Source organism: Macaca fascicularis, chromosome 5, assembly GCF_037993035.2.
Source record: "Macaca fascicularis isolate 582-1 chromosome 5, T2T-MFA8v1.1".
In the NCBI taxonomy this organism is placed as follows: Eukaryota; Metazoa; Chordata; class Mammalia; order Primates; family Cercopithecidae; genus Macaca; species Macaca fascicularis.
The window spans coordinates 2,997,665-3,015,118 of record NC_088379.1 but is presented as its reverse complement, the minus strand read 5'-3'; the positions used below and the strand labels follow the sequence as shown (position 1 = coordinate 3,015,118).

The window sequence follows — 17,454 nt, the reverse complement described above, 5'->3', positions numbered from 1 at the left end:
TCTCATCCTCTCACCCCCTCACCCTCTCACCCCCTCTGCCTCTCACCCTCTCGCCCTCTCACCCCCTCGCCCTCTCACCCCCTCGCCCTCTCACCTCACCCCCTCACCCCCTCACCCTCACCTCACCCTCTCACCCCGTCACCCCTTCATCCCCTGTCCCCCTCTCACCCCCTTGCCCCCTCACCATCTCCCCTCTCACCCCCTCACCCCCTCACCCTCTCACCCCCTCTCCCTCTCACCCCCTCTCCCTCTCACCCCCTCACCCTCTCACCCCCTCTCCCTCTCACCCCCTCTCCCTCTCACCCCCTCGCCCTCTCATCCTCTCACCCCCTCACCCTCTCACCCCCTCTCCCTCTCACCCCCTCACCCTCTCACCCCCTCTCCCTCTCACCCCCTCGCCCTCTCATCCTCTCACCCCCTCACCCTCTCACCCCCTCTCCCTCTCACCCCCTCTCCCTCTCACCCCCTCGCCCTCTCATCCTCTCACCCCCTCACCCCCTCTCCCTCTCACCCCCTCTCCCTCTCACCCCCTCGCCCTCTCATCCTCTCACCCCCTCACCCTCTCACCCCCTCTGCCTCTCACCCTCTCGCCCTCTCACCCCCTCGCCCTCTCACCCCCTCGCCCTCTCACCTCACCCCCTCACCCCCTCACCCTCACCTCACCCTCTCACCCCGTCACCCCTTCATCCCCTGTCCCCCTCTCACCCCCTTGCCCCCTCACCATCTCCCCTCTCACCCCCTCACCCCCTCACCCTCTCACCCCCTCTCCCTCTCACCCCCTCTCCCTCTCACCCCCTCGCCCTCTCATCCCCTCGCCCTCTCATCCTCTCGCCCCCTCACCCTCTCGCCCCCTCACCCTCTCCCTCTCTCACCCCCTCACCCTCTCACCCCCTCTCCCCCTCACCCCCTTACCATCTCCCCTCTCACCCCCTCACCATCTCTCCCTCTCACCCCCTCACCCTCGCCCCCTCTCCCTCTCACCCTCTCCCTCTCACCTTCTCACCCTCTCTCCCCCTCACCCCTTCACCCCCTCTCCCCCTCACCCTCTTACTCCCTCACCATCTCCCCTCTCACCCCCTCACCATCTCCCCTCTCACCCCCTCACCCTCTCCCTCTCACCCTCTCACCCTCTCCCTCACCTTCTCACCCTCTCACCCCCTCACCCTCGCCCCCTCTCCCTCTCACCCTCTCCCTCTCACCTTCTCACCCTCTCACCCCCTCACCCCCTTACCATCTCCCCTCTCACCCCCTCACCATCTCCCCTCTCACCCCCTCACCCTCTCCCTCTCACCCTATCCCTCACCTTCTCACCCTCTCAACCCCTCACCCTCGCCCCCTCTCCCTCTCCCTCTTACCCTCTCCCTCTCACCCTCTCCCTCTCACCCTCTCACCTTCTCACCTTCTCACCCCCTTACCCCTTCACCCCCTCTCCCCCTCACCCTTTCACCCCCTCACCATCTCCCCTCTCACTCCCTCACCCTCTCACCCTTTCTCCCTCACCCTCACCCTCTCACCCTCTCACCCTCTCCCTCTCACCTTCTCCCCTTCTCACCCTCTCACCCCCTCACCCCTTCACCCCCTCTCCCCCTCACCCTCTCACCCTCTCACCCTCTCACCTTCTCAAAAATGCGATAGTTCCTCACTTTGTTGGAGGCTTCATCCCATACAACCAGGACCTACAGGAGGGAAGCAGGAGGCTGACGGCTCCCTGAGAAACAGCGGAACCAGCCTCGGGAGACCGTGGGCTGGGGATAGCGGGGCAGAACCATCAAGGCTGGGTCCTGTGGCCCTGGGGGGGTGGGGAGGGGCTCCAGACCACCTGCATAGATAGGGACAGCGGGGACGACACTGGCAGCCCTCAGAGAGCCTCTGATGAGCAGCAGCTCATAACCACCAAAAACCACCCCGACACACCCGGGAGAGCATGGCTCAGGGAGGCCACAGCTTCACGCTCGGAGGGACACGGGCAGACCGGGCGTTCCCACTGCCCCATGTGGCCTCCCCCACCCCGGAGCATAAGCCCTACCCCGCCCGAGTCCTGGCCCCCACTGGGAGGTGGCCATCATCGCCCCCAATTTGCAGATGGAGATCTATTAGGGAATAGATTAGGGGGTGCTGCTGGGCAGAGAATTTAGCGAGACACCAAGTAAGAGTCCACAAGGGGAGTGGTCTAGGAACTGCGGAGTCCTGGGCCCGCCCACAGCCTGGGTGTGTGGAGAGCCAGAGAGGCCAACCGCATGGGGCCTCAGGGCATCTACCCCTGGCGCCTACCTTCCCCGACTTGGTAGAGGAGTTCCGGATGCAGTAGAGTCCATCCTGGGGCTCTCCCCGGGGGCTTGTAGCCTTGAACAGCCTAAAATAAGACAGTCATATTGGCATGTGAGCCCTTCTCGGGCAGCTTTCACAGGGACTTTCCCGCCCCGCTCCCAAGCCCGGCTTTCTGTCCTCTCGCTGTTGTATGTCTCAGGCGCTGAGTGTGTCGGGCTGCCGTGAAGCTGAGGGAAGCAGCCCAGCAGAGCCCTGGCCAGCCAGGGTGCCAGCTGGGCATGGGACACAGCAGGGGGGTCCAGTCCTCTGGCTCCTTCTGCACGCAGGGCCATATACTTGTGCCAGCAACTCCCCAACACAGAAGCTAGTGAGAGGGACACAGCGGGGGACCCAGGGCATCCAGGGCTTTGTGCTGACCTTTCCACTTTGCAGGATTCCGTGGTGTTGATGAAGACCGAGTTGGGCAGCGGCACCTGCAAGAGGCTGACGGTGTCAGTGCCAAGGTCGGAGCGATCCACCCACACCACCACTCCCCGGATGGCGGCCACCCAGTGCCAGGATCTGGGGCTTTGCATGGTGCTGTGTCCCCCCTAGGCTCCCGGGTTCTCGAGGGGTCCTTGCTCAGGATGGTCTGTGAGGGGCCACCCTGGCCTATGGCTCTCCCACCACCTGTCCCTCTGCTGGCCACTGGGACCTGGGCTTGCTGCTCAGCCTTGCCTTCTCATAGTCCTCGTCCGAGTCGTCCCCGCCAGCATCAGCCTGTGAGGGTTGCCGGGGCTTTTCAAAGGAGAAGCTCCTGAAGCTCTGCCCATCGGGAGGCGATCGCCTGGAAGGCAAGGCAGGGAGACAAAGGCAGGACCATTTCACTGTCAGACACGGGGCCAGCCACCCTCTGCTCCCCTCCCCACTCCCCTCTGTGTGAGGACAGCAAGCTGCCTGCTATGGCCCCTGTGACCACAAAAGGCCCAGGACAACAGAGATCCGGGTAGGGCTCATGCTGACTGCCCTGGGGTAGCAGGAATTGCCTGACACCTGAGTCAGGGGTCAGGGCTGCCACGGATGCTGGTAAGGGGGGCCCAGAGGCCCGAGCTCAGTGTCATCGCACCGTCAACAAGTGTTCTGGATGCTCGTGGGGAGGAGAGGTCTGGCCATGGCCAAATCACAGCCCACTCAGAGCTGCAGGGGAGTGGACGATGTGAACCGGATGAACAACGCAATGTGACCCCGAGGGACGCCCATGGCAGAAGCCTGCACACCTCCCTGTGTGGCTAGGTGGTCCCACTCAGCAAAGCCTCCCAGGCTCTAGGGAGGATTAACGGGGCCACGCCAGCATGGGCGGCCAGCCTGTGGGTGAGGCTGAGCCCTGGAACCGCTATCCCCACAGTCATGGAAAACAGTGACTTCCAAACATCTGCACCTCTGCAGCCCTTGGTGAGCCAGAACCACGAGTGTGACAAGGGCTGCTCACAGGCACTTCCACGCAGGCAGCAGGCATCTCAGAGGTGTTCCCAGAGCCCTGGGAGAAGGGCACTGTGGGCATTCAAGGGTGCGCGTGCGAACAGCACACCCATGTGAAACCTGCCCCTTTGCCTGCCAAGCAAGGCAGGAAGCCCACCTGGGGTCCCAGATACCTCTGACCACAGCCATTGGTGTGAGTAACTCTGTGGGAGCGGGGGACAAACTGGTCTCCTGGCACTTCCCAGAAATAAAGCAGAAAGCATGTCAGCCAGACGCGGTGACTCACGCCCGTGATTCCAGCACTTTGGGAGGCCGAGGCAGGCGGATCACTTGAGGCCAGGAGTTCAAGACCAACCTGCCAACATAGTGAAACCCCGGTCTCTACTAAAAATACAAAAATTAGCCGGGCGTGTTGGCAGGTGCCTGTAGTCCCAGCTACTCAGGAGGCTGAGGCAGGAGAATCACTTGAACCCGGGAGGCGGAGGTTGCAGTGAGCTGAGATCGTGCCACTGCACTCTAGCTTGGTTGCCGGAGTGAGACCCTGTCTCAAAAAGAAAAAAACCCAAAGCATTCCAGCAAGCTTCAGGGCTGGGTCATGGACATGCTTCACGTTCCACCATGGCAGACTGGAGGCATCAGGGAACCTTCCTACCCCTGCACCTGGTACCCCATCGTGGGCTAAGAGTGCCAGGGGAGCGGGGTGGGCACAGTGCCCATCAGAGGCCAGGCCACGGTCTCTGTAGCTGGAGGCAGGGCTTGCAGCCGCAACACAAACTCACTGGAGGTGGGGAAGCTGTGGCTTCTCTGGCCTGGGCAGGACTGTGGGCCGTGCCGTGGCCTCAGGCACTGGCAGCTTTAGTGCAGGAGGCCGGGGAGCCACGGGGGGCACAAAGAGTCCGGGCATGGCTGCCTCCCTTGGGGGGTCCTCTTCAGCTGTCTTCAGGAACTTGGGCTTGTTGGCTGGCACAGGTGGGGGCTCAGATGTGGGTGGTCCTCGGGGGGACAGGTGGAAGGACTTGAGTTTGTCACAGTTTCTGGAGGTGGCAGTGGCCATGATGGCAACACTGGAAGTGGAGCAGGCCCCGTGGCCAGGGGTCCAGGGCTCCGGGCTAGGGCTGGCACTCTCCCGGAAGCAAGGGGGTTTCCGGAGGCCAGGCGTGGTGGGCATGGTGCCCAGAGGGGGGTCACTCATCCTTCGGGGGGTAGCAGGTACCCTGGGGCAAGGCTCAGCCCGCCTCGGGCCCAATGGCTCCCTCTTGGAGTCCTCGGCAGCTGGGCCAACATCTGGGAGGCCGTGCTTAGGGGGTGGGGGTGGCAGCAGGGGACCGGGGCCCTTGGAGGTAAAGGAGTGGGCCCGGGGCATGTCGGAGAAGGCTGGCTTCCTGGGCGTGGGCACTGGGGGTGGTGGGTAAGCCGGTGGGTGCGTCAGGGCATCTGTAGAGCAAAGAGACCCAAGTTGGACCCTGACAGAGACTGAGCCAACACTACTCTCTGCTGGCAGTGGTCAGCCGAGTCAACCAGGACACAGCCTGCCCACCCCCGCAGCCGGGTCAACCAGGAGTGCAACCCGCAGTAGACCCATGCCACAGCCTGCCCACCCCCGCAGCCAGGCCAACCACCCACCCCCGCAGCCGGGCCAACCAGGAGTGCAACCCGTGGTAGGCCCACGCCACAGCCTACCCACCCCCGCAGCCCAGCATCCAGGACTCCCATCCTGCCTTCCCCAGGGTCCCAGACCACCCACCACCCCCAGCCCTCCCCATTCATCCTCCCTGTGGCAGCCTGTGGACGCTTCCTGAAGCCTAGAAGACACCTGAGGAGCCAACAGGTTCACAGAGGTGGAAGGAAGTGAAAGAAAGAGAAGTCAAGGAGGATCTCAGGGCTTGGCCAGAGCGAGACGGAGGACGGAATTCCCAAGGACAGGGGACGGGAGCAGCTGGGAGGGAGGTAAAGGCCTGTGTTTGCTCAGAACATGTCCAGAAAGCTGGGAGATGCCAGGGGATGAGGGGTCAGAGAATGTGTGCAGAGTTCAGAGGTCCCAGCTGGACATGAGTCAGAGTCGGCAGCCTGCAGATGACCCAGGCTGTCACCCGGGGAATTTGGGAGAGGAATGAGGCCTGATTGAGGATCCCGGGCATCCCTCACGGGGCCAGCACAGCAAAGAGGGCCCCAGGAGCATGGGGCGCCTGGAAGACGGGCAGGCAAGGAATAGGGCGGGCGCCAGGCTGGTGTGGCTCAGGACTGAGCGCTGGAACTGGGAATGGGGAGGCCACAGGGATCCTGGACGAGAAATGTTTTGGGGAGAGGATGATGGAGGGGGTCCAGAGGGAGGGCGAGCAGAGCAGTAGCATGCAGGAGCACTGGTGGCTCCCAAGCCCATCTCTAGCCTCACTGGGCCGCAGCTCAGGGCTGGGCAGATGGAGTCCAAGCTCGCCAAGGCTGGGCCAGCCAGGCTAAGACAGGAGGCAGGAGGGTGTGGGTGAGGCGATGGGCATGGTGAACACTGTGAGACGAGAGCTCTGCACGGAGGGAAACTGAGGCAAGCAGTCCACAGATCCTGGTGGCACTGGGGCCCCAGAGGGAAGGAGGGAGGGAGCGGCAGGAGAAGAGGGGCTGGATCTGGGAGCCTGAAGGTGGGAGGGGATGGGCGGCAGAGAGGACACAGGGTTAGGGACTGGGGTCGGCAGAGGCCAGGTCAGTGAGGACAGGAGGCTGGAAAACAAGGAGGCAGGGGCGGACACAGGGAAGATGGAAAGATCAAGGATCAGCCCCAGACACGAAGAAATTGACAAGATGAGGGGGCTGGAGAGATAATGGGTAGGGAAGAAGGGAGGGAGGGGACAGAGGAGGACAGAGGCACGTCCTCCCCACCCGCTCATGCTTCCGTCATCCACATGTGACCACCTGTATCAGCCTGTCTCCATGACTAGGCCGTGTGCTGCAGGAGGTAGGTAGACACTGGGATGGGATGGGGTGTGGTGGGGCAAGGACCTGGTCTGCAGCAGTGTCCACACAAGCTGGCAGTCATGGGAACATGGACCTGCCCTGAGTCTGCGTGCTCCTCAACGTCCTTCCTTCCCCATGCTCATCCCCCAGCGCCGCCCTGGCTCCACCTGCCACTTACCGGCATGTGCCTGTCCTTCCTCCTGGGAGGTGGGAGGAGGAAACAAGCAGAGCCGGCAGCGGGTACACCTCTTCTGCTCCAATCCTCATAATACTTGGGCCACCACAGGGAAACAGAAGCCACCCAGAGCGGTACCTGGGCCAACATCCCTAGCCTCGGAGGGGCTCTGCTCCCGGTCCCAGCCCCTGCTTCCCACGCACCCAGAGCTCCCCAGGCCCACCTGCCCCACCTACCCTCAAGCCTTCCGGGCTCCGGGGAGTCGGGCTCCATGTAGGAGTCATCCTCGTCATCGTGCTCATAGTCTGCATGGGAGGGGCGGGGGGTGAGAGCCAAACTGGCCCAGGCCCAGTCTCCGAGCAATGCTCCATGCCTGGGGCTGAGTCCAGGAGGCAAGGGGCGAGCACCCACTGGGAGGACTGTGAGTCCAGACCCTGCTGCTGAAGGCCAGAGCCCAGGGATGCCACTGCGCTCTGCCAAAGGGCCAGAGCAAGGAGCACAGCCGAACACACCTCCCTGTCCTCCACAGCGGCCAAGAGGAGGGCTGGGCCCCTCACTGTCAGAGGCCAGGTGGGAGAGGCGGATGGGGAGTGGACGCGGAGAAATTCCTCACCTTCATTGTCTGTGGGGTATGGGGACAGGCTGATATCCACAGGCCGCTCGACTGCGCCGTAGAAGCTGTCTGTGTCTGAGCTGGAGTCGCTGCAATGCAGGGTGGGTTGGGGCGGACAGTGAACACCAGGCCTGGGAGGTCCCTTGATGCTCACACAAAGGTACACACAGGCACACGCGGATACACGGACAGATACACAGATGCACACACAGATATGCTGACAGACACACGCACGCACGGATAGGCTGACAGACACACAGATGCACACATGGATACACTAACAGACACACAGATGCACACATGCACACACATGCACACGCAGGAACACAGGCACACAGACATGAATATATATGTACACAAAGACACAGGGACACGCACAGACATGTGGACACACAGACACAAGGACTCTGTCACACAGACATGGAAGTACAAGGATAAACACAGACACAGGACAAGCACAGATGTTCACACACAGACACGGAGCAACACACGGACATGCACACACACACACAGAGCAACACTTGGACATGCACACAGACACAGAGCAACACGCAGATATGCACACACACACACAGAGCAACACGCGGATATGCACACAGACACAGAGTAACACACAGACATGCACACACACACACACAGAGCAACACGCAGACATGCACACACACACAGAGCAACATGCGGATAGGCACACACACAGAGCAACACATGGACATGCACACACAGACATGGAGCAACACGTGGACATGCACACTCACATAGAGAAACACGCAGACATGCACACACAGAGAAACACGCAGACATGCACACACGGAGCAACACACAGACATGCACATACAGACATGAAGCAACACGTGGACATGCACACACAGAAACACGCGGACATGTGCACACACATGGCGCAACACGCAGACATGCACACACAGACACGGAGCAACACGCGGACATGCACACAGACATGGAGCAACACGTGGACATGTACACACAGAGAAGCACACGGACATGCACACAGAGCAACACGCAGACATGCACACAGAGCAACACAGGTACATGCACACACAGACGCAGAGCAACACGTGGACATGCACACACAAAGCAACACGCAGACATGCACACACAAACATGGAGCAACACACGGACATGCACACACAGTTACAAGGACAGACACGAGAACTGGAGGCTGTGGTGCCTCCTCTGGGTATCCCTCCTGGCCCACAAGGATGGCCGCCCTGACTGTGCCCACCTCTCCACCTGCTCCTGCCTCAAGAAGGCTTGGGCGACTCTGGGCTGGGTCCGAGGCAGGACAGGCTGGACCAGGGGCCAGGAGCTCGGGGTCAGGCAAGGACCTGCAGGGCAGCCTTGGGTGTGCCCAGCCCTCCCTGGGCCTCCTGTCGCCATCAGTGAAAGGACAGGAAGGTTTGTTCCCTCCACACCATCTCGGACCAGGCAGTCCCAATCCAGAGAGTAACTGCTGGGCACTGGGCCAGCTCACAGGGGAGGCTGCCAAGGCTCAGAATGCCCAGCAGCGACCCGCCGGGAGATTCATTCTGGTCTCACTCCAGGTGAGTCAGGGTGGGTGTAGGGGGCTGGGAACCCAAAGTGCCCAGCTGCTGCTGGTGGCGGATGTATAAACACACATGATCCCCTAACAGGAACTACCCATGGCAGCAACACAGAAAAGACGTGACAAGACAGGGCTGGAGGTAGACAGAAGCAGAGAGATGCATGCACACCCATACGCGTGGCCCGGCTGGCATCTCCCGGAAACTTTTAAGGAGAGAATTCTATGCCAAGCCCGGGGCTGGGAGGCGGACACCCGGGTCAGGCCCAGGCGCCGCAGGGGCCCTCACTGCCTGGCACGCCCCGGGCCCGGGCTCACCTGGTGTCCAGGGGCAGGTCTCTCTTTTCGTGGAAGTGGCCAATCTCCCTGCGCAGCAAGGCCATCCAGCTCTGCAGGTCAGCAGGGCTGCGGTGGGCACGGTGCCACCAGGGTGGGCCCCACCGCACCCCTCCACCATCGTTGCCCTGCCTGCTCTGCTGTGACTCCCAAGGTCAGGGGAGATGACCCAGCTGGATACAGCATGGCTGTGTGGTTCCCCTCAGCCCACAGGGGCACCTCCCAGGAGAGCACGTTCCTTGTGTGGGCGCTGGCACCAGGCTCTGGGCACGGGGATGGGGCTAGGGGCGGCGCCCACCCAGCTGCCTGTGTCCTGGCCACACCTCCTCCTTGCTTGGGGCTGAGAGGCCAGAGCCCCGGCACCAGCGAGCCCCCGAGGCGGGTCCAGCCTGGTGCCTGCAGGCCCACACCCCCAGTCACCTTGCGCTCGTCCTCGGAGGAGGCCGAGAAGAACCACGTGCGGTGCTTCTTGCTGATGTGGATGATCTTGAAGGGGAAAACGTTGTTGGACGTGGTCTCCTCGGCCGCCCGCATCACCCTGGGGGCACAGCGCCAGGGGTCACGGCCTGGTTCACAGCTGTAGGGATGGCCTTCAGCCCCCACCCGTGAACGCATCTCGGCACCAGCACCACGGCCCAGCGGAAGAGGGCAGATCAGGGTGGGCCCTGGCTGCTGATGCTCCCGGTGGTGAGCTTCATGCCCAAGCAGGCATTAGGGGGCATGGAGGGGCGTGGAAGAGGGGTGCTGCGTGGGCTTCCTAGAGGCAGCAGTGCACAGGAGACAAGGACACACCCGCCTCGATGCCCGCCAATGCCACTTTACATGGACGCCACCCTCCCACCTCTGGCCCCACTTGCCCAGGCTTGCTTGGCCTGCCTGGGGGCCCCCACAGGGCTCTGTGCCCCTGCGGCCCAGCGGCAGCCCTGCGTGCATTTCAGGGAATGACTCGTGGCTGCTCTGTGGCCCACTCACACGGCCAGAATGTGGGGTTTGCACTGAGATCACAAAGTGTATCATGTGGGAAGCCCTGCTGGTCAGGCACCGGGCAGGTGCACTTATATGGCCCATAAGAGAGCCTGGCCAGAACCCCTCAGGCCCAGCATTCCCTGATGGGCTAGACAATTCCCCGGGGCATGACTGCATCTGCCACTGGGCCCAGGATTCACGGCATGGCTGGCACATGCTAGAGGCCAGAAGGTACTGTGTCTGTCTGTGGAAAGGGAATGCCTTTCCCCAGGGGACTCCAGAGCTCTGTGCCAGCCTGGGGGCCTGGCACGGGGCTGGGTGCTCTAGCAAGGCTGCCCTACCAGGCCTGTGGCCAGGGTGCAGGCCGGGGCCTAGAGTCACTCCGAAGGCCCCAGTCCCGCTACCGACACCATATGACCCTTGATTCCTCATAGGCAGGAGGAGCTGAGCCCTTAAGGGGTGCTAAGAGGCATAGATGAATGCTGTGGGGTGCAGGGCTCTGGTGGGGTAGCACCCAGAACCAGAGCTGGGTGCCAGCATTAACTCTCTGCGTGGGCCCCAGGCCACAGGCTGTGCCAATGCACTCCCCCAACCACCTGCCACCTGGCCACCGCCCACCTGTCACCTGGCCACCACCCACCTGCCACCTGGCAACCACCCACCTGTCACTTGGCCACCACCCACCTGCCACCTGGCCACTGCCCACCTGCCACCTGGCCACCGCCCACCTGCCTGTTAGTGCAGAAGGGCCTTCTAGGGCACCTCACGGCCCATCACTGGATAGAGCCCAGCCCAGGACATGTGTGAAGCTGGAAACTGATCCCAGCCTGGGAGGACCCTGAAGCAGGGGATCCTGGGGCCGGGCCAGAGTTTGGGACAGGGCCTGGGCTGGCTGGGGTCTGGGCTGCCTGGAAAGAGGCCATGGTGGGTAAAGGGGCAAGGTTGGCAGAGGGGAAGGATGCGGAAGTCACCGGGTGGTGGCCAAGTGGAGACTCTGGAGAGCAGGCTGTCCAGGCCCCTGTGACCTGTGCACGAAGCCACAGGAAGACCCTGGCACACCCAAGGTCCTAGGCCTGAGGGCAGGACCTATGGAGAGGGCGAGGCACCATGGAGGCTAGGCAGGGAGGGCAGGGGATGGGCACGAAGGCTGCTTCGGGAAAGCACTTTCCTTTAGGCCCAGCCAGGGTTCTGCTGGGAGGGACCTGCAGGCTGTGGGGGCCCGAGGTCAGCAGGCAGGTCGGCACTTACCGGTTATAGCCACTCAGGGAGAAGGCACCCTGCGGGGAGGCGGAGGTGCTGCTCTTGAAGTAGTAGACGCAGCGTTTGTGGATGATGACAAAGCGCAGGGGCCCTGTGGGAGGTGGCAAGGGCAGGAGGGTGAGCCTGGAGGGGTGGTTGCCAAAACCCCCTGTGAGGACCCTCCCCAGGGCAACTTGGGGCCAGGCCTCCTGCCTCCAAGCCTCGCCAAAGGGAAGAGCAGGGAGCAAGGTAGGCATGCTGCTCCCTCCCCAGGAGCCCAATCTGGGGCCAAATAAGGAAAAATGTGTGGTCACACTGGTAGCCCGAGCGCCACTCGAAGGCAGGCCTGGCTGCCCACAAAGAAGGGGTAGATGTGGGAGGCTGTGTGGAGCCACCACGAGGAAAGGCAGAGCCAGGACCAGAGGCCCAGGGAGGCCACAGCTGACTTGCTAGGTGCTGCAGGGCTGTTGGAGGCTCCCTCTACATCAGAGCTAAAAGAGGGGGGCTAAGGCCAGGCGTGGTGGCTCACACCTGTAATCCCAGCACTGTGGGAGGCCAAGGTGGGCAGATCACCTGAGGTCAGGAGTTTGAGACCACCCTGGCCAACATGGTGAAACGCCATCTCTACTAAAAATAAAAAATTAGCCAGGTGTGGTGGCGCATGCCTGTGATCCCAGCTACTCAGGAGGCTGAAGCAGGAGAATTGCTTGAACTCAGGAGTCAGAGGTTGCAGTGAGCCAAGATCGCATCACTGCACTCCAGCCTGGGTGACAGAGTGAGATTGTCTCTAAAAATAAAAGATGGGGTGAGCCTGAGCAACATGTGAAACCCCGTCTCTACAAAAAATATGAAACTTAGCCGGACATGGTGGCATGCACGTGTAGTTCCAGCTACTTGGGAGGCTGAGGTGGGAGGATCACTTGAGCCCAGGGTCTGCAGTGAGCTATGTTCGCGCCACTGCACTGCAGTCTGGGTGACAGAGTGAGACATAAAAATAATAAATAGGCCAGGCATGGTGGCCCATGCCTGTAATTCCAGAACTTTCAGAGGCTGAGACGGAATCACCCGAGGTCAGGAGTTCGAGACCAGGCTGACCAACATGGTGAAACCCAGTCTGTACTAAAAATATAAAAATTAGCTGGTCATGGTGGCACATGCCTGTAATCCCAGCTACTCAGGAGGCTGAGGCAGAATCGCTGGTACCTGGGAGGTAGAGGTTACAGTGAGCTGAGATCACGTCACTGCACTCCAGCCTGGGCAACAGAGCCAGATTCCATCTCAAAAAAATAAATAAATAAAAAATAAAAATAAATTAAAAATAGGCTGGACGCAGTGGTTCACACCTGTAATCCTAGCACTTTGGGAGGCCAAGGTGGGTGGATCATTTGAGTTCAGCAACTCCAGGCCAGCCTGGGCAACATAATGAAATTCCATCTCTACAAGAAACTTAGAAAAAATTAACAGGGCATAGTGGCATGCCTGTAGTCCCAGCTGAGGGGACCACCTGAGCCTGGCAGGTTGAGGCTATGGTGAGCCATGATTGTGCCACTACACTCCAGCTTGGACAACAGAGCAAGACCCTGTCTCAAAAAAACAAAGTAAAAGAGGGAGACAGGAGCCCAGAGAGTTTGCCAGTGAGGGCCACTGGTATGGGGCCACCCCTAGGTGGAAAGTTACACTGAAACCACCCCAGCTCCACTGCCCCAGCCCTGAGCAGCGCCTCCCAGGCTGGGTGACAAGCCAGTTATAGCTCGTCCAAGGAGGCTGTCTGTGCAGAGGAGAGCAGCTCAACCAGTGCCCTCAAAGGAACGAATCAGTCCAGCCTGGACATCTCAACCAGGTGGCCCGGCCAGGGAGTCCCTGGCAGAGAGTACTGCTACTGCAAAGGCACGCAGCACCTGCTGCTCAGGCCCTGATGCTCTTGCCCTTCAGTATCTCAGCATCTGGGCATCTCCTGAGCCTGAGGGCTGCTTCTTCCTCTCAGCCAGCTGTCCCGGGGGGCAAGAGCCTGGGTCTTGTGCAGCTCCAGAGGTCCAGCACCCAGCCAGGACTTCACACATAGGTTCACTGTGGGCCAAGTGACCAACTAACTCGCTGAACACTCACGGATTCGGTGAGGGCAGCACCAGAGGCCAGACCTACCTGGCCATCTGTGGTCCCTGGGTCCTGGCTGCAGGCTGCAGCTCCCCTTGCCAGCTGGCCAGCAGTGTGCACCACCCTGGACCCTGCTACAGTCCTGGGGCTAGGGAGGTCAACCTCTGGTTCTCCAGGGGTGCCAGCCACCAGAGAGGGAACGGGAAAATCCAGAGGGCCCACCACGTGAGGAAGCAGAGGTTCAGAGAGGATGCCCACGTACATGTACATGGCCAGCCCTGCCCCCACGCCCTCCCACTGTGCTCCCTGCCACCCTGGGGACTCACATTTGAGCAGCTGCAGCTGGGTACCGCCCTTCTTGTGCAGGTAGCCAGCCTTGGCCACGCCCCCAGGCATGGTTAGCAGGTTCTGGGCACCAATGGCCTTCATAGGGACAGGCCAATGCATCTCTTCAGCCGCCATGAAGCTGCAATAAAGAACAAAGGCATGAGGCTCAGCTACGGTCAGGCAGGAGATGGCTGAGCCAGGGCGCTCATGGGGACACTGCCAAGATCCAGGACACAGCATGGAGGGTGGGGCCATGACAGGCAAGGAAACCCCTTTTCTGCAGGCCTTGGGCTTCCGGGTGGGACCCCAAGGAGAGACAGAGCCACCTGGTCCACTCAGTCAGCCCCTGGTCCACTCGGCCACACACCCGACCCCAGGATCCTGAGTGCTACGTGCAGCCCTTTCTCTCCACTGGTTCATTCTGCACACAGCAACTGAGTGCAAGGCCCCGTTGGGGCTGGGTAGAGATGAAAGAACTCAGAAAACCCCAGTCCAGGTAAGTCAGACTTCAGGCCATAACTACTTCAAGTCCCAGTGCCAGATGAGCCTATAAGGGGCCTAGACAGGAAGAAGGCAAGTGAGCAGCCAAGAGCCCCCAGTTCCCAGGTCAAACGACCCGGACTCCCGTCCTGGGAGAACCCAAGACTCAGTTGCTGGAGAACAGAGTGGATACCCAGCCCAGCACACAGCACACTGTGGTCAGCAGTGGCCGTGACCACCATTTGGTGGGTTGGTTGCTATTCACCCCACCAGCCCAGGATATCACTGCCATTCCCTCTGAGCCCAAGCAAGGACCACACAGTCAGTGGAGGACCAGTGACTGCCTTGGGGCTAACCCAGGCCCACCAGACCCAACGTCATGCCCTGCCCCCTACTCCAGCCACCCTTACTCATGCTCCAGCTGCTCTCCTTGAGATCCACCATGCTGTTTAATGCTTCCTCCTCTGCCTGAAATGACCTCCACCCCTTCCCATGCAGAGAACTTCTACTCATCCATCAAGACCCAGGTTGAGAGTCTCCTCTTCTGCTAGGCACCCTCACTGCCCACTTAAATCCAGCATCTTCCTCACCTCTGATCCCAGTGAACAGTACCCCCACCCTGCATTGTTTGGTCTGTGCCTGCCCTCATTCCATCCTGGGTAGGTCCCTCCTGGGGCCCCAGTGGAGTTGGATGGGAGCAGGCCTGTGGCCAGTGTCCTGTTAAGCCCTTAATGGAGCAGCTAAGGTCAGATCCAGATGCCCAGTGGGGCTGGGACTGATTCCACTACAGCTCCAACCCCAAAAAACACACATAAAGAAAACTAAACCAGGGCAACATAGAAAGACACCATCTCTAAAAAAAAAAAAAAAAAAAAAAAAAATTTTTTTTTTAAAATTAGTCAGGCATGGTGGGGCACATCTGTAGTCCCAGCTGCTCTAGGAGGCTGAGGCAGGAGGATCACTGGAGCCCAGGAGTTTGAGGCTGCAGTGGTCTGTGATCATACCACCACACTCCAGCCTGGGCAACAAAGCGAGACACTGTCTCTAGAAATAAATAAAACAGCCAGATACAGTGGCTCACGCCTGTAATCCCAGCACTTTGGGAGGCCAAGGCAGGCAGATCACTTGAGCTCAGGCGTTCAAGACCAGCCTGGGCAACACATAGAGACCACCATCTCTAAAAAATAATTAGCTGAGCTTGGTGGTGCACACCTATAGTCCCTGCAGGAGGCTAATCCAGGAGGATCTATTGAGCCAGGAGTTCCAGGAGGCAGTAAGCTATGATTGGCCACTGCTCTCCAGCCTGGGCAACAGAGCTGGAGCTAAAAATAAAAAATTAAAAACAAAATAAATAAAAAGAAAAGTACTCTCCGCTTTTAGCAAACCAGCACAAGTGCAAGAGGAAGTCTCCAAGGCATCAGGCTGTCTTCTGCCGGCCTCGGCCTGGGTCACCCGGCTGGACCCCACCAGCTCCCTCTGCACCCAAAGCCAGCCCCTCTGGGCGGGTCCCAGCCGCAGGGCCCCCAACCACAGGCCAAGGTTTGGAACAAAGGCGCCGCCACACCCCAGCGCTCGCCCTACCGCGCTCGGCCCGAGGGAGCTCCACGCAGTGGGGATGGAGGGGGGAGCCCCGTGCCCGGTCCGCCCGCGGAGAGCTGCCCGCAGACCGACAAGCCCCGTGCCGGCCTGAGCCCCCCACCCGCCAGCTGGGACGGTCCACGCCCGCCTTTGTTCCCCCAAGAAGCGCGTGGGCGACCAGCAGCGCCCGGGGCTCGCGGCCCGGGTCCAGGGGGTCGGGGCGCGAGGTCCAGACCCGGAAGCTAGAGGCCCGCGTCCCGGAGTCGGGGCTGGTGCTCGGTGCTCGGTACTCACGGCGTCCACGCGGCGGGCACGGCCGGCTTCCCCGGGGCGGTCCACGCCCGCCTCCCCTGCGAGCACCGGCACGGCCCCGGGCCGCGCCCCCCGGCCGCCGCCGCCTCATCCCGGGCGCCCGCCTCCCGCCGGCCCCAGCTCCGCGGCCGCGGCCCGGAGCCCGCCATGCCCGCCGCGCCCGCCGGCCCTGGCCCGGCAGCCGCCGGCTCCTCCCCTCTCGGCGGGGGACGGGGCGGGCAGGTGAGGATCCCGGGCCCGCCCCTCCCGGCACCGCCCCCTGCTGCGTCACCGTGCGCGGCCGCCCCCTGCAGGCCTCAGTTTCCCCACGCTGCAAGGAGGGTGGTGGGCGCTGGGGACAGGAGGCCCACATCTGTCGGTGCAGCCTGGAATCAAGAAGCCTTCGATGCAAACGAAGCCTCCTGCTCCACTCCCCCAGCACCTGCGAGTCCACACAGCTTGGTTGGAAATCCACGGCAGGCGCGAGGGCCTCGGCTCTGAGGCCCTGCCCAGGTCCCATCTCGTCGGGCCCTTCTATCTGACCAGCTCTCTCGGGAAAGTGGCCTCTGTTAAAACGGCACCTGCACGGAGGGCGGCAGCAGGGCAAGGGATCTGGCACGTGCCCCGCCCTCACCTCAGCTTCCTGCGGGACTCCTTGGGCCTTCAGCCCCAGATTCCCCAAGGAGCCAGGGGTCTGGTCCTTGGCACCTCCCACCTGCTTGCCCATATGCAGGCGCCTCACCCAGGAGAGTCCCCTGGGGTGGCAAAAGGCCAGCAGAGGCCCTTGCTGGCCTCCCAGGCATCCTGCCTCCTCCATCTTCCACCTGCACACAGGCTGCCACCAAGATGGACCAGGTACAGGTGTGGCTCTATAAGCCTGGGCCTGACCTCACCTAGCTGTCCATCTGGGGCACCCACCCTGGTTTCAAGGCCCCACCTCAGGCCCGCTCTCTGGGCTTCCCACTGCACCCAGCTTTCAAGGCTCTGTCCCATCTCTGTGCCCTTGTCTGGCCTGCCTCAAGGCTCCCACCTCCTTCCAGCCACCCTGCCAGGCCCCTCTCCATTGCCTCTTGGCAGCCCCCTCCACTTCCTCTCCTCAGGCCTCCCGGGCCTCCAGCCCCCCAC

General features: G+C 61.6%; 1 protein-coding gene across 13 annotated transcripts in view; it reads right to left on the bottom strand.

Moving 5' to 3' along the window:
- Nucleotides 1-17,454, bottom strand: part of SH3BP2 (SH3 domain binding protein 2) — a 42,728-nt gene that overhangs the window by 2,020 nt on the left and 23,254 nt on the right. For 8 of the 13 annotated variants that reach the window (XM_045393164.2, XM_005554326.4, XM_005554327.4 and 5 more), the window contains 11 exons: nt 13,980-14,119; nt 11,569-11,671; nt 9,775-9,892; nt 9,337-9,407; nt 7,461-7,549; nt 7,084-7,152; nt 4,506-5,160; nt 2,986-3,094; nt 2,686-2,741; nt 2,272-2,353; nt 1,617-1,676 (listed from right to left, as the gene is read on the bottom strand). In XM_045393164.2, coding sequence (XP_045249099.2) covers nt 1,617-1,676; nt 2,272-2,353; nt 2,686-2,741; nt 2,986-3,094; nt 4,506-5,160; nt 7,084-7,152; nt 7,461-7,549; nt 9,337-9,407; nt 9,775-9,892; nt 11,569-11,671; nt 13,980-14,119 — 1,552 coding nt within the window. Of the gene's footprint in view, nt 1-1,616; nt 1,677-2,271; nt 2,354-2,685; nt 2,742-2,985; nt 3,095-4,505; nt 5,161-7,083; nt 7,153-7,460; nt 7,550-8,700; nt 9,408-9,774; nt 9,893-11,568; nt 11,672-13,979; nt 14,120-14,870; nt 15,265-16,041; nt 16,162-16,332; nt 16,548-17,454 lie in introns of those variants that run through there. The other 5 variants (XM_074039275.1, XM_074039276.1, XM_005554328.5 and 2 more) reach the window with 4 other exon arrangements.